This window comes from Drosophila elegans, unplaced genomic scaffold, assembly GCF_018152505.1.
Source record: "Drosophila elegans isolate 14027-0461.03 unplaced genomic scaffold, ASM1815250v1 contig_183, whole genome shotgun sequence".
In the NCBI taxonomy this organism is placed as follows: domain Eukaryota; kingdom Metazoa; phylum Arthropoda; class Insecta; order Diptera; family Drosophilidae; genus Drosophila; species Drosophila elegans.
Window position 1 is genome coordinate 10,144,750 of NW_024545550.1, and position 15,517 is coordinate 10,160,266.

General features: G+C 41.5%; 4 protein-coding genes across 5 annotated transcripts; 2 read left to right on the top strand and 2 right to left on the bottom strand.

Moving 5' to 3' along the window:
- The first annotated feature begins 6,446 nt into the window (after positions 1–6,446).
- Positions 6,447–7,100, top strand: LOC108144911. Its single transcript, XM_017270075.2, has one exon. It carries the CDS (start codon positions 6,575–6,577, stop codon positions 6,944–6,946), a length of 372 nt encoding a protein of 123 aa, XP_017125564.1. The 5' UTR covers positions 6,447–6,574; the 3' UTR covers positions 6,947–7,100.
- A 258-nt stretch (positions 7,101–7,358) lies between these two features.
- LOC108144910 (S-phase kinase-associated protein 1) lies at positions 7,359–8,244 on the bottom strand. 2 transcript variants are annotated; one of them, XM_017270074.2, is made up of 2 exons: positions 8,001–8,244; positions 7,359–7,931 (listed from the first exon to the last, which is right to left on the bottom strand). In XM_017270074.2, the coding sequence occupies exon 2, from the start codon at positions 7,928–7,930 to the stop codon at positions 7,445–7,447; it is 486 nt and encodes a 161-aa protein (XP_017125563.1). In that variant the 5' UTR covers position 7,931; positions 8,001–8,244; the 3' UTR covers positions 7,359–7,444. The 2 variants fall into 2 exon arrangements, with proteins under 2 accessions (XP_017125563.1, XP_017125562.1); XM_017270073.2 differs by having other exon boundaries at positions 7,997–8,241.
- A 469-nt stretch (positions 8,245–8,713) lies between these two features.
- Positions 8,714–11,969, top strand: LOC108144730 (SET and MYND domain-containing protein 4). Its single transcript, XM_017269827.2, has 3 exons — positions 8,714–9,307; positions 9,365–10,488; positions 11,152–11,969. Exons 1-3 carry the CDS (start codon positions 9,044–9,046, stop codon positions 11,486–11,488), a joined length of 1,725 nt encoding a protein of 574 aa, XP_017125316.1. The 5' UTR covers positions 8,714–9,043; the 3' UTR covers positions 11,489–11,969.
- A 17-nt stretch (positions 11,970–11,986) lies between these two features.
- On the bottom strand, positions 11,987–13,946 carry LOC108144732 (protein OSCP1). The gene is made up of 2 exons (XM_017269828.2): positions 13,759–13,946; positions 11,987–12,863 (listed from the first exon to the last, which is right to left on the bottom strand). Exons 1-2 carry the CDS (start codon positions 13,895–13,897, stop codon positions 12,034–12,036), a joined length of 969 nt encoding a protein of 322 aa, XP_017125317.1. The 5' UTR covers positions 13,898–13,946; the 3' UTR covers positions 11,987–12,033.
- Between the last annotated feature and the right edge of the window lie 1,571 nt (positions 13,947–15,517).

A 15,517-nucleotide genomic window follows, 5' to 3' on the forward strand; every position in this document is an offset into this window, starting at 1 on the left:
CTCGACGTATGCGTATTTTTTCTGTTAAAGGTGTTGGCGTTGCGTATACGCCATGTTATGTTAGGCAAAAATAACAGGCGGTCGAAGCGGTCGCTTGTTTGCCCATCTCCTTTAAACACACGAATATTTAGATGTGTTTATACAAATAAATATTCGCATATATGCTGGCATTCGGTTTATTGAACCAAATAAAAAGGTTGACAAGTCGGGCGGCAATAACACGGGCAAAACGGAATCTTCACCGGTCGGTCCCACATGGCGTATGAAAGTCGGGCAAACTCAATTAGCAAGTGCCAAAGAGGGCCGCTAAAACTTTTATACCCTTGATCCCAAACAGAAAGAATACTGAGAAGTTGTCAAAGTTATTTCATTGCTGGCCGACAAATTAATTTGATATAAGCAGTGGGAGGTTGTTTTTTTTTTGGTGGGGGGGGGATATGGGTTGTTGAGATATGTGAATAACCTGGAAATGATCTACTTGGCCAAAGTTTCAGCGACCTTTTGCTCGATTTTGATTCGCTTCGTAAAGATTGTTTTTAAGGCAGACTTGTATTTTATATTCCCTTAACTTTAGACGCATTTCGCTGGCGATTTAATGTTTATGCCAGGCAACATCGTTATCATCGTCCCACCCATCTCATCTCATATTGTCAGCGAAGCGTACACTTTCCGTCTGCTTTCCACTAATTAAATCCGCTTTCACTGCGGCCATGGGTTATATTTGATTTTAACGCGCATTTTTTATACTCCTGCCATCAGACCACTCCACCATCCCACCATCCTACCATAGCATACTTCTCAGCGCTGGCGCGCCATAAATCAACGCTGTTAAATCAAAGCGCAAAACCAAACTGACATGCATTACGTATTTATATCTCAACGCTGGCAAAGGCTGCGAAAGAGGCATGTGAAAGGGGGCCGGTCGGTTTTTTTTTGCAGTATGCAAAACATTTAGATATTTATATGAGAATACGTATACGCCCCAGTAAATGTGGATGTCCTTTGGGGGCTCTCGCTTCGCTTGAGCCCGCTGACATTATGGCTGAATGTTTTTATGAGTTTACGAGATGCGGTGACGGCTTTAAAAAGTCATAAATGCCCAAAAGCGTACATATTTCGATAAATGCTCGACGCCGAAAAGGTGGACGCACTCCGGTCAATGGGTTAAGTGCTTGAGGCACGTGGATTCACCAACACCGAATACTCCCGGGTCCCAACACTTTTACTCTCACCTTGTCTAAGAGTCCGCATCGCGCCACGCGCTGATGCACATCGTCAATTTTTAACGAGCATGTATTTTACGTGACCTCCGCCGACGCACTTACTCCCTGTTCCTGTTCCCGTTCCCTTGCTCCTCGGTGACGTCATTGAGGATTTAAAGCCACCGACCGGTAAATGTCATATCAATAGCTATCAACCCCCATCAACACCCCCTTTTATACATACAACAGCCATTTCAAGGCATTTGGATTATTCCTTTCGAGCCGTGAGCCCATGGTACATAAGAAATCTTCCATTGTTCAATGGTATTTGACATCTACACTTTATACGATCATAATGCTGAAAACAGTGAAATATTTAAGCTACAGAATATAGAAGAAATCAATCAAATTCCTAGAACAAATGTGTTTTTTCTTTTTTATTTATCTGATTTTATATAATGCAATAAAATTCAATAACTCAATTCATTCCTTCTACTTCATCTTTTGTATTCTTGCATGTTCTTTGTAAACTGATTTAGAAAGAATTCTAAGAAGTTTTAAAATAAAACGTTAATATCGAAAGGAACACAACAAAGTACTTTTCCAGATAAGATAGCTTAGCATTTAAACTATACTCAACATATATACTATATCGACATTTAAACTGTTAAAGCAAATACTTGGTTGAATTTAATAAATTCATTCAGGTTGGTTTTTTTTTATTTATTTACATTTAAGATAAAGCATTAAGCTTTCTCCTATGAAATTGTAAGCAAAAGATAACAAATTTAAAAAGGAAAAACATCGTTTTCCTTTTCTGAACCTCATAGTAATTAATAAAAATTTAACCAAATATCAAATTGAAAAGTAAAGCATCGTTTTCCATGTCTGAACCTCACAGTAATTAATATGTTACGAAACGGCATTGACTACCGTCGATTAAGGAGTTGTAACCAATGGAGTTTACATTTTAAATAGGCACCAGTTATCCCAATCCCTGTGAAAATGTCAACGGTAGGTGTATTTTGAGTGAGTTAACCTTTGAAAGGTTAACTCCCCGCTGGCAGCAATTAGCGAAGCAGGAAGCGTACACAGGATATTCGGCAAAAACCAAAAGCGAATTTTAAAAAACAACATTTCCGGCATAAAGGCATCTGTAGGTGAATTTCCATACATGATGTTTTGGTCTACGTGACGGGAAATTCTTTAAGTAAATGTTTATTTCTAAACTATTGTTTTCTATTACACTTTTGGGCATTTCCAGTATAAAAGTAGACCTGCAGAGGGTCCTCCAACTTTCATATCGCAATAAGCGTAAATAAAACGCATGATGGAATATTTTTATATACGATATTTGCGTACACTTTGGCCGGGGGAACTGCGATTGCTTTGTGCCGCTTCTTTGCCTTTGTACGGAAAAATGAGTGTCGACGACATCGTTTGTCGGGCAAATTGAAATTTTATTATATAGTCAGCTTATGTGCGCCCGATATTGTGTGCCGGGCATAAATTCTCATTTTGTGTAACCAAACAACACAACGAGGACAACAACATCGAGATTAAGTTGAAGAAAAGTGGAAAGGAGCAGGTCGCTTGATTGAATTGACACTCCCTCACCAGAATCCGATTCTCGGTGAAACTACATACTTCTCTTCTTACTTTCCATAGCCCCACCTTTGACTCACCTTTGATATTTCAGGCGGGATAAAGAGCTGCCGCTCCAAATTGAATGAAAATATTGAAAAAAAAATGAAAACGAAGAAAAAGTGTAAAAATAATGTACAAAAATGATTCCCGTTGACTGCGCAATTTCATTTATTTGTGAATAATTTCATTTAGCCCATAATTTCATAACGTGCTGACATTTAAGAGCGGATAAGGGCCTTTTGGTGCTTTTGGTCAAATGAATTGGGGAATCCATTAGGCATACAACAAGGCGTGGCGCGTCGGAGCCCAAAAGGATACTCGTATCCTTTAGGCCCAGGACCCCTTGTTTATTCTTCAGCTTGTTGTAATTTTCCTATGCCCGCCAGTCTTTTTTTCCGTTTTTTTTTGGAGGTGGTCCGGGCAATTCCCCTGCAGGCCACCAGGCGGAAACTTTACTTAGGCCCTCGAATGGTTCCGAGTGGCTTTTTACGGCCACTTCCTGGGGGAGGAACCCTTTCCACCTGTTGCCTTCTGTCTTCTGCAGACTTCTCTACCTTCTCCCACTAAGAAATTTAATGCGCGTTTTTTCGGTGTGCGCGCTCATTAATTTAAAACAAGTTGACTATGTCAAATGACTTTGCCCCCGGTGAACGATAGCATCAGAAACTCACGACTCAAGACACTCCAGTGCGAAAAGGTCAACTCTGAGTTGCAAAGTTGCGGTTGCCGGATCCGATGCACTTTACAGTTGACACGTGTCGTCCACTTCAGCTGAAGTGGGACACGTCTGAAAGTGCATGAGCACAAGAAAAAAATAACCACAATTTGATTAAACAAAGATTAAATAATATATATCAAGATTAAATTAGTTGCCTTTAGTATCTAGTAGATCCATGGAACGCCTTTGGTACAAAATCAACACAACGTGGATCCTAATATTGCTTTTGGTAGAAAACCAAAGATCAAAGCTTATTTCACTCGGCTGAGAAATTATTCATAAAAAAGGTAATCGTTTTGACCATCCAGAGGTCTGTAAAAAAAAGTAGAACAAAATATAAAATTTTAAAAATCAGGTCACTACGACAATCGAAAACACTTGATGTTTTGTCAAGTGTAGTGCATTGTTTTTGTTGCTTTCAGTTCACAATCTAAAGCAAGTGAAGCGACAGGTGTCAACGGCAGGTTTCCCATGCAGTTGGCAGGTAAAGTAGAATTTCCACGTGCACGTAGGAGTAATAATCTCCCCAGCCAGCGGCAAAATTGGTTTTAAAATTCCCTGTGCTTTCAAGGGCTTCAAATGATTTTTAGCCTGATGCGAGTGTATTAAATATTTAGCGGTCTCTAGGAATTAGTCAAGCAAATAGCCGCAGAGCAAAGTAAATCCAAAACAAGCACAAAAATGAAATGCCAAAGAGAAAGTGGGCGGGACAAGGGGGCGACAAGGAAGCGGCATGGGCGGAATGGCAAATGAATGGAAGCGGAAACGCTCAGGCAGAAGTCGAACGAGCAACAGGAAGAGCCGGGCAAACAAACAATCGCCCGTGCACACTCAAACACACGTGGACAGCACAACACAGCACAGAACTCGGCACAACACTTTTATGAAGCCAGCAACAAAAGCCAGAAATAATAACAAGCTGGCTTTAGCAGCTTGTCGTTGTCCTTCGTCCTTCGTCTTCCGCCACATCCCCTCACTTATTCGCACATATATATATAGTAGTCTGCACATTCAGAACTACTCTCCGCTTTGTCGTTTACAGAAACAAGGCGTGACACAGTTGTTGCACTTGCAACACCCTCAAACACACACAGAATCAGACCAACTAACATTGGGTCAGCTGGCAGAGATGGCCATTCGGTTGTTTCCTAACAGAATCTAAGGGTTAAGTTATGCAATGACAATATTTTTCTATCATGGAGGTTTCAAGGCGTGTCGAAAAGTTTGCTTTGAAAAATGTTTACTTAAAAGGTCACAGGACGAATACCAAAAGACTAAACTTTTTTTTTTTAAGCATGCTTTTGGCTCCTTTTAATTGTTTACTTAACTATATTCTAACACAAATTATTTGAAAATTTAAATACTTAAATGCTTAAAAAATCTTAATAGCTTATTTAGTTTTATAATTTACTGTTTAAGTTATACACCCCAATCGCTGTCATGTTTTTTCCCCCTCTATTTTAGCCTGAACCATGCGTCTGGTTTAATAAATTATATAGTTCGCCGGCATCACTGTCGGGGGTTGTGTCTTATTTATAGAGCCAACAGTCTGTCCTCCTGGGCTTTGTGTCAAAGTCAGCCTGTCAGATGCATCAAGTCGAGTTCAGTTCCCTGAAGTTTCGTTTCTAGTCCAGAGTGCAACTGCAGCCAAGTTGGATGGACATCTGTTTGCCCATTGTCCATTGTAACATGTACATAGTTTGCCCAGAACAAGCAAAGAGCATAGCTAATAGCACCGTCAACTTGCTGAACAATGAAACTACATTTTTGGTGCAGTTGCCTAAGGCCCATATAAATTAAGTTCGTTTTTTTTTTATTTTCACACCCACCTATTATACGATGTGCCTGCCTCGGCGCCATTTATTCCAATTTGTGTGCTCGGTGGGCGATTTGACTGCTATTAAAATGCGATTTCTTTGCGAGCAGTGGCTGCAGTACGTTGAACCAAGACAGCTCAAAGAAAAAGGAAATTGCTTATTGTTCGCCTGCCGTGTTTTCAGATTTTTTTTGTTTTTGTTATAGCATCAGTTTCAGGCAGCCTCTTACCTTTTTGCCAACCAGTTTATCCTTGGGGAATCGCTCGGATATGGCGAATTTGCAGCCAGTTCAATGCACAGCGCCAAAGTTGAAAGGTCGCATTTAGATTTATGGCCAGGTTAACTTTAACCCACTGCACTTAGAGAGAAAGTAATTGTATTGCTTTTGTTGGCAACTTGGGAAAATTAATTAGGGGCCATCAATGCCCCATAACCGTTTGTCTTAATAACAGCTAATCTAAACCTCAAACCACCGTTTTATGAAAATATTTAATGTAAATATTTAATGTAAATATTCTAAAAGCATTTTTAGCTGCAATTGTTTTTGCCGTTTAATGTTAGAAAAAATTCAGTCAGCGTTTGCCAATGTGAAAAATAAAAAAAAGCTGAAAATCAAATATTTATTTATTGATAATGTCGCTTGGGAAAAACACAATACATTTTAACTGTGAAACAGTCGAAATGAAATTACCCTTTTTTTAAACCTTTAATATTTAATTTGCAAATAACTTTCTATTCATATATTATTTCAAAAGATGCAAGCTAAAATAAAAAGTTAAATGTTGATATTTCGTTTTTTATATTTATTAACAACATTTTTAACCTTTTTGAACATTTCAAAGTAATTATTTTTTCAAGAACGCATTGAGAAATATACAGTTTCTCACCTAAAGCATGTTTTTTATTTTATAAACTTATTTTAAAATTTTTAAATAGATAAATTAACATACTTTTAATTAATTTTTTTAAATACTACAGAAAAAAGTTAGCGTCACCTTAAAATGTGTGCACCCTGCAGGGCTGCAGAACTACGATCGCGAATATGGTCACACTCAAACAGCTGATTTTCGCAATTTGAAGATTTGTTTACGATTTGGCAATTGGATTTTTGTGAATCACAACCAAATTACTTTCGATCGGGATTGGGTCAGTGTGCCTTGCTGGTAGCCTCAGAGAAGTTTAACTAAACCATGGAACGGGGAAGCAACAAGGATTTTAGAAGGGAAGAAGGGGGATGGCAGAACGACGGCTCCTTCCCCGCGGTCTTCCACGAATTCGTTTCGAAGAACGTGTCCATGCCCTCTGACCTGGGTCAACTGATCGCATACGTGTTGCTGCTGGTCGTCTCCTGGTACACACTACTCTTCGCCTTCCGGTTCCTGATCTCCCTGGTGAAGCCCGTGCTGGTGGTTTTGGTCGCCTTCTTCATCTTCCAATGTCTGCGATCCTACCAGCTTGGGGGCATAATCGACCTTGTCTTCACAATTTTGGGTCAAGTCGCTAATCTAGTCACTACCATTCTGGCCAAGGTCATGGAGGTCATTGTGCGTGCTCTTGGTTAATAAATATAAGATTATCGAATAACATTCCATTGCTAAACTGTCTGTAAATAACGTTTGTCTAAACGTTGCATGTTTATTTAAAGTTTGTTATACGGTTGGAGAGAATTATACTTAAATTTTCAGGGCATTTAATAAATCATAACTTTCAATAATATAACATAATGTAATATATATTATCTTGAAATCCGAAATACGAACGTGTTCTTTGTAGTTTTTTTTTTTAAGATTAAGATAAGAGTTGCAGGCATTAGACTAGTACACGTAGATAATTTCGTGTTCATGACGAAATATATATTATCTTTAAATTAAAAACGGCTAATTTGGTATTGTTTAATAAGACACAATTAAATTGTTTTTTTTTTAAATTACGTACATAAATAACCAATTATTAAAACATAACAAATAGGAGCCGTAGTTTTGCAATGATTTATTTTGATAATATAAGAAATAGGAATCGAACTAAGCCTCCTTGGCAATTTTAAAGAGAGGCGTGTCCTATTATTTCTCCTCGCACCACTCGTTCTCCTTGCGCACCTGCTCCTCCTCCTGCGGCGAAAAGTCGTTGTTGATGGCGAAAGTGTCGCGGATGTCCTGCGGCGACTTGCCCTTGATCATGTTGGCCACCGTTTTGCAGGTGACGTCCAGCAGACCCTGGATGTTGAGGTAATTGGCGGCCAGGATCAGCTCGAACAGGGTGCCCTGGTCCACCTTGAGGAAGTCGGCATCCCACGAGGATATGTCATCGGTGCGCTTCTCCTTGTTCTCATCCTCCTCGGTGACCATGGGATCGTCCTTGTGGTAGGTGGCCCAGTGGAGCACCTTCTTCAGGATCAGCGAGTTGACATTCGGCAAGGGCAGCACACTGTTATCGCTCTCGTCGCCCAAATCCTCGAGAGCCGTGCGAATCGTTTCCGAGCACTTGGCGATCTCCTGGTCCGTGTCGAATATCTCCTTGTCCGCAGACTCCAGGCGAATGATGGGCATTCTACAAAATCGAATGGGCCATCAATTCATAACTCAACCCACGCCTTTTTCCCTATTTTTACATACTTTCCTGATTTTGCTTTTAGTTCTCTTGATGTGATACGAAGGTGTTTGATTTATTTGCAGACACAGCCAAAAAGAAAATTTTTAGACAGACCAGCAGTGTTCTTAGCTGTGGCCTACTGGCTAAAAATAATATTCCCTTGCCTTCAACTTGAACCGAACTGGTGCGGCGGCCGTCTGAGCACACAAACAGACAAACTTGCCAAATTCCCCGATTTCTTAGAAAATTTGGGATTTTGACAGAAGAAAAGAAATTGACGCCAGTGAGTGCACCTTTCCTGCGGAATTTAAAGATGCCGCCAATATAGACTTTTGGTGTGTAAGCACTGCGACAAAAATACACCTATTGTTTTCAATTAAAAAAAATAAGAAGGCGATTAAAATAAATATTTTTAAAAAATTAATTTTTACAGCTTACCCAGAAAAATGTTTTCCAACCATTTCAAACAGCGCGGTTAAATCTTTTCCAACACTAGTTTATAGCACAGGCCTGCCAGACATTACAGCATTGCAGGCTTGCCAGACCTGCGAAAAGGCTTAAGCACTACGGCGATGCCATATCCAGCGTGTAGCGAAGACATTAACCATTTGGCGTAAATATTGTTTTTCAGCACTGAAAAATGTGGTCTTGAAATACATCGAAGTTTGTTTCTCAAATCTATCGACAAGAGGTGGGGAAACATCGATGATAACAACGATGTCATCGATGTTTTAAAAACATTGATAATATCGATTAATTAATAATTGGCAAAAAATAACATTTTATTTCGCTCTGCGGATATTCGCAATATTGCCGAATCAAAATTGTCTGTGAAATCGCAAATTAGCGGTCAGCACGTGCGCCAGCCAAAGAATTTGCGGCAGCGGCAGTGGGCCAAACGAACCGATTTTCCGGTTGAAAAAAACAGGCGGCGTCGCCGACACGCGGACTGAAACGTAGGATCCGATCCGATCCGATCCGATCCGATCCAATCCGATCCGATCCGGAGAAGTCTCCAGGACACACAGGACCAGGACGAGGATAGCAATACCCCACCCCCCGCTCACAAGATGGACGTGTACGACGTGAGCGACGATCTGGTGAAGAAACTGAACGACTGGAAGCTGATCAACATAATCTCTGCCAAATTTAACGAGCTGAAGGAGAACTACCGCAAGGTGGACTTCGTGGAGCGGGCCCTGATCGACTTCAAGTACATGGAGAAGATCTTCCTGAATGTGACGCTGCGGGAGGACAAGTGCAACAAGCGGAGCGTCGAGTTCCGTATGCTGGGCAACGAGCAGTTCTCGCTGAAGAACAGGAAATACTTTCAGGTGAGGTGACACCTCTATTTCGAACCCTAAATAACACCACCCCATAATCCCCTCCAGGCGCTGGAGCTGTACAACAAAAGCATCTGCTATGCCGAGCCCAACTCGGAGCACCTGTCCATTGGCTATGCCAACCGGTCGGCGGTTCTGTTCGAATGGAAGCGCTACCGGGAGTGCTTGGCCAACATCGAGCTGGCCCGGAAGGCCAACTATCCGGCCCGGCTGAGCCACAAGCTGGACAAGCGGGAGCGGGACTGCCAGCAGCTGCTGGAGCAACAGCCGCCGGATCTGGTGCCCTACGAGTTCAAGCTCAGCTTCGATTCGCACGCCCAGGTGCCGTACATAGCCGACTGCCTGGAGCTGCGCGAATCCGCCGACGAGGGACGCTTCGTGGTCAGCAATCGGGACCTGGTCGTGGGCGATTTGGTGGCCGTGGAGCAGCCGTTCTGCTCCACCCTGCTGCCGCCCATGCGGTATATCCGGTGCGCCACCTGCAAGCGGGAGAACTACCTGACCCTCGTACCCTGCGACAGCTGCTGCTCCGTGATGTTCTGCTCCGAGGAGTGCAAGCAGCGGGCCATGTCCACCTACCATCGCTTCGAGTGCCCCATCATTGACTTTCTGCACCGCATGTTCAACAAGATCCACGGCATCGCGCTGCGCACCACGCTGGCCGCCCTGGATCTCTATCCCAGCATCGAGGAGCTGATGGCCTTCTGCGAGCAGCCGCAGAATCAGCACAAGTGCGCCTTCGACCTGGACTACGGGCAGCTGTCGCCGCAGGAGCACTACCGGGCCATCCACGGACTGGTGACCAACCAGCACCTGCGCTCCGTCTCCGATCTCTTCCAGCGCTCCGTGGTCTGTGCCGTGCTCAAGCACTTCATCATCGAATACACCCCGCTCAAGGACCATTTGGGCGGCGAGGAGGGCATGAACTTCTTCACGGATCTGCTCTTCCGGCACCTGCAGACGTCCCCATCGAACATGCACGGCATTGATCTGGTGGAGCAGGTTAACGAGACCAAGGACGACCAGACGCACTCGTCCGGGGCGTACGCCTTCCTCTCACTGCTGAACCACTCGTGTGCGCCCAATACTTTAAGGATATACGAGGGTACCAAGGCCTACCTGTTCGTCCTGCGGCCCATTAAGGCGGGAAATGTGCTCTACGACAACTATGGGTGAGTGTTTTATGCCTTAGAACTTGGTTAACCACCTCTTAGTGAGCAACAGTTTAAAATAGTGCTGATGGAGACTATATTAGTCATTCGTTTCTGCTTTTACTTCATTTCTCAGCTTAAAACGGCTAATGATATAAGTATAAAATACGTGTTTATATAAGATACAATAGAAACATCAGTCTTGTTCATTTAACCGTGTCGAATCTGCTAAATTATTATTAACACTAATCTTAATATGAACTATAAAAGTTATTTGTTTTTACTTTTACTTCAGTTCTTAGCTTAAAGCGGCCTTAAACTTCTTTATAAAGAAAAGAAAAGAAATTAAAGGATGTATTGCAAATTTAAATATATCATGAATTAAAATGAGTTTTTGTCCTTTTAACCTTGTCCTAACTTGCTAAAAAAAAATGCTAGATATTAATAGTAATTGATTTCCTTCCTCTCAGATCTAAATTAAATAAGTTATGATAGAAACTAGTCAATTATTTCCACTTTTACTTCAGTTCTCAGCATAAAATGAACTTAAACTGATTGATATAGTAAAGAGTTTGTTACCAAATTGAATATGATAAAAAAGAAAAAGACTTCTAGCCTTGTACTAATCCATTAAAAAAGGTTTATAGACATAAAAAGTAATTGATTTGCCCTCTTATTTTTTAGCGCCCACTTTGCCATCTTCAGCAAGCAGCAGCGGTTGGACACGCTGTCCATGCAGTACCGCTTCGACTGCAAGTGCGAGGGCTGCGAGCTGGACTACCCGACGTTCGGGCGGATGCCGCACAAGGCGACGGTGCCGTCGGTGACCGACGACACGGACATGAAGTCGCTGGGCGCCTACAACTACGACTTTGCGGTGAGCAACTACCGGAAGTACTGCGACTTCCTCACGCAATACGGCGCCGCCTATCCGTGCGAGCAGATCAGCTCTGCGGAGGAGTGCCTCAAAATGGCCCTGCATATCATGGTGGACGCAGTGCCGCTCAAGGCGAAGATGTAATCGTATCCTGCCGCCGGCCAACAACCATCATCATCACCACAACAACCACAACAAGCACAACAACAAACCATTAACAACCAACACGGACGAACTTTTCCTTTGCTGACTTCGACTGGCAGGCAGCGTATTATTACAAGCGAGACACACACAAACTATGAGGAGAGTAATTGATTATTATACATGTTGTTGCCATAATTCTGTAGCGCAGGCAGCAGCGCGATTCGATGAGATCAGATGAGATAAGATGAGGATAGCAAGTGCAAGAGCAAGAGCACGCCCTTAACTTTTATATTTGTAATTGTACATTTCGACCTTTGGTTCTATTTTACGCATACACACACCCCCAACACACACACACACACACAGATTTCATTACAAGTCGCAAGCTCAAAATTCTAACGTTGATTTATTTTTTGATCACAACAATGTCTTCGATGAAAACAAAACGAAACAAAACAAAAAACAAACAAGAACTATGCAACCTATGGCGTTTTTATAATTAATTTACAAAAACCAACAAATACAATATTTTCTAAACGAAAATTCTAGGGAATTTTGCTGTACAAATCGAGCAGGTTCTGGTTGAGCATGGATCCACCTCGGGCCATCGATGAACTCGGAGTCGTGGGCTGCAGCTGAACGAACTCACAGCCGGAGGAGCCGCTGGCCACCGGCTCATCGAAGAGCACATTGCCGAAGGCCTGCTCGAACTGCTGCTGGAACTGGCGGGCATTGATGGGCTGCAGATCCTCGCCCTGCACGGGATTGATGTTCAGCTGGGCGGCCAGTTGGTCCATGCGGTTGGGCTCCCGCTGCTCCGGCTGCACCCGCTGCTCGGCACTCTTCGCATAGAGGTTGTCACCCGCCGACTGGACGTACTCGGCGAAGTAGTCCTGATCCACATCCTTGAAGAAACTGCCGTCCATGGCCTGGAAACCGAGGCGAATGAGCAGCGATATCTTGGTGTTGAAGCACTGCAGCCAGGCGCGATTCGTCTGGTAAATGGACAGCTGGGCCTCCTCCCCGCTGGCGTTCCAGAAGTCCAACAGTGTGTTCTTCGTGAAGTCAATCAACATGTGCCGCTTGGCATCCGGATACAGCCTGTTGATCGCCTCCAGGTGCCGGAACGTAATCTCCAGCAGGTGGTGCTGATGGCGGGACACGAAGAGCTGCCACTTGTACACCATGGTCATGAGGTTCCACAGCTTGGACATGGACTGCTCGTCCAGTCGCATCAAGGAGCAGGTGGCTATGTCGTTCAACATGAACTTGCAGTGCTCGGTGGTCAGCAGCTGGGCATTATTATGCTTCGATCCGTTGAGCAGCGAGTCTATAAACTTGGGCTCCAACAGCACTGTCGTCACATCGTGGATAACTTGGAAATGTAAATATATATCAAGCTTTAATTTAATTGCTTGGCTTGAGTCAGAGTTTGCCACCAAAGTATGCATTTATATTCAGTATCCTTTTAAAGAGCATAACGATTATCACGGACCATTAGTTTTTAGCTGGTTCATTTAAAATTCATCGAAAATGGGAGCAAACTTCGGCAAATCCATTTACATAAACGTATACCACTTGCAGCAATTACAAAATTGAAATATTCTATAATATTAAACGACTATATTTCCATTTTAATGCGATTTTTTATTTATCTATTTTGATGTTTGAATTTAAATAATGTTGTATAATTTTTAGTTGTGGGTAAACAAATGCTTATATGCATAAACGAATTTTTGAAATGGTAAGCTTTTACTATATCTCCTCTAAGTTTGTTAAGAATAGCGAAACTTTAATTTTGATTTAGTTAGTTCCAAGTTATTATATTCTCCCTGTCAAAGAAAGGATACTTTTATCTAGATAGCTTTAAAACTAAGAAACTAGTTTGCTTAGAAACGAACAGACGGTCAGATGGACATGTCTAGATTGACTATACTAGTGATACTGATCAGGAATATATATAGTATACTATATGGGGTCTCCTTCACTGCATGGCAAAAGCAACTGAAATTATAATACCCTTTGTAGGGGTATAAAAGAATATGAAATTTCAATATCTTTGGATTTGTAAATTTGAGTTCAAAAGTATTTATTTTTTGTAAGATTAGAATTTAAAACGAAACATAGAAATCCTAAGAACTAAACACAATTAAACCTTTTCGAAACCTTAAAGACGAATCCTGTGAATTTCAGGAACGCCTTCTAGTTCAAATATTACTTGTGTGTTTAGAGTTCCAAACTAGATATTTATGGTTATCAGGATGGCTCACCCTGAATCGACTTATCCTGTGCAATCTGCTGCGCCTTCAGCCGCTGATCAATGACGTAGAGCATTTCGCATCCCAGATTGACCAGGATGAAGACATTCGCCCGGGGATTCGACAGCTGGTGCGGATTGAACTTGGCCATCTTTTGACGGACAACTTGAAAGCACGAATGGCGAATGCGAACTGAGCTGACTGAGCCGCAGACTTCGTGGAGCACGCAAGCCCTGCAAGCCAAACCGCTCACACACACTGATGGCTTATTGGATTTTTGGTTTCCGGGCGGTAGTCCGGTAGCCCCAATTTACACGGAAAATTATTTAGAAATATGTAATTGTATTCTAAAGGATTTCAAAATTTCGTCCTCAAAAGTTTTAGTAATTTTCCTTGTTTTTATAAGATTTAAGAAATCCTTTCTTACATTTTTCTTAATCTATTGGTTGGTTGGTTTTCAAATTACAAATATTTTCAATGGGTTTTGGTAAAGAAAAAAAGTTTTTTAATAAAATTATTATAAAAAACAATGCAATCTATTATAATAATAAAATCTATTCTATTATAATAATAAAACAAATTGATATAAATTTGTTAAGTCAATCTTTTGGTTTTATCTTATTCATATTTTTTATGTATATTCTTCGACTCTATTTGGTAAAAATAGATCGGAATTTTTGTACATTGTTCAATCCACTTAGTTTAATATGTTTTAAAAATTTTGTAAAAAATTGTGAAACCCATCATAGCAACATGAGTTTTTGTCAGTGCTCTACCGCATTTGATGGCTTTATGAGACCCGGCAACGTCTTTCAGTGCAAACAATAACAAAAGCCAGTCCACGGCGACAGAACAGCCGACGTGTATAATTATGGCAACCGTGGGCAAAGGACCTCCGCCAGTGCGGGGCACTAAAATTTATTGATTTCTAAATTTCCATTTCAAGCACATGGCAATTAGCCTGGAAATTATGGCAGCAGGTTGAAAAGTTAAAACGTTTCTCATGTGGGGGAGTCGGCATTATCCGGGCATTAAACGTTATAGTTATACCAATATGGATAAGCTCCCACGGCGGCCTGCAGACCTGTCTGCAAATTCGACGGTCGAGTGATTGGTGGTTGGTGGGGGTTCACCACCCAGTGAGGCAAACACCTGCAGCGAAGGTCGTCCGGAAGGGATGCCGGAAGTTGCGTGATTACCCTGACCACAAACGACAGACTGATTTCCATAAAGTTGGGGATTCAAAATAGTGTTCTTGAATATGCAAAGGAGTATAATGTGTAGGAGAATATGCCATTTTAAGTATGTAAGATCTTGTAACCAAGTCATATAAATGTGTGGTTCTTCGTGCCAAAAATTTAATTAAAAAATGTTAAATTTCTAAATATCGTTAGAACATTATTAAAGAACTTATATTGAGCTTAGGACTTTGAAAAATTAGAGACTTCAATTTAAAGAACGAGCTTTTACGAGCTCTTATACTTTTGTATTCTTTTATAAGGATTTGTAAATCTAAGTTATTTTTTAAGAACTTTAACCGATTTTTCACTTTTTGTTCAGTTTTAAGGCTGTTAGAGATTTTATGTCTTGCTATTATAGAACTTTGATTTTTATTTAAAGTTTTTAGTGACCTATGTCAATACGACCCAGTTCAATTAAATTCTACGTTGACACTGAAACCTTTAAGGGATTGAGGTCCCTATAAATGCCTTATATAGTACAATAGTATGAATCCGGAATTCTTATAAATAAATGCCAAAAAACAGATTAG

Coding starts and splice junctions, on each gene's coding strand:
- LOC108144730 (XM_017269827.2), top strand. CDS start 9,044: ATGGACGTGTACGACGTGAGCGACGATCTGGTGAAGAAACTGAACGAC. Junction 9,308..9,364: donor AGAACAGGAAATACTTTCAG/GTGAGGTGACAC, acceptor AATCCCCTCCAG/GCGCTGGAGCTGTACAACAA. Junction 10,489..11,151: donor GTGCTCTACGACAACTATGG/GTGAGTGTTTTA, acceptor CTTATTTTTTAG/CGCCCACTTTGCCATCTTCA.
- LOC108144911 (XM_017270075.2), top strand. CDS start 6,575: ATGGAACGGGGAAGCAACAAGGATTTTAGAAGGGAAGAAGGGGGATGG.
- LOC108144732 (XM_017269828.2), bottom strand. CDS start 13,897: ATGGCCAAGTTCAATCCGCACCAGCTGTCGAATCCCCGGGCGAATGTC. Junction 12,864..13,758: donor ACAGGATAAGTCGATTCAGG/GTGAGCCATCCT, acceptor TACATTTCCAAG/TTATCCACGATGTGACGACA.
- LOC108144910 (XM_017270074.2), bottom strand. CDS start 7,930: ATGCCCATCATTCGCCTGGAGTCTGCGGACAAGGAGATATTCGACACG.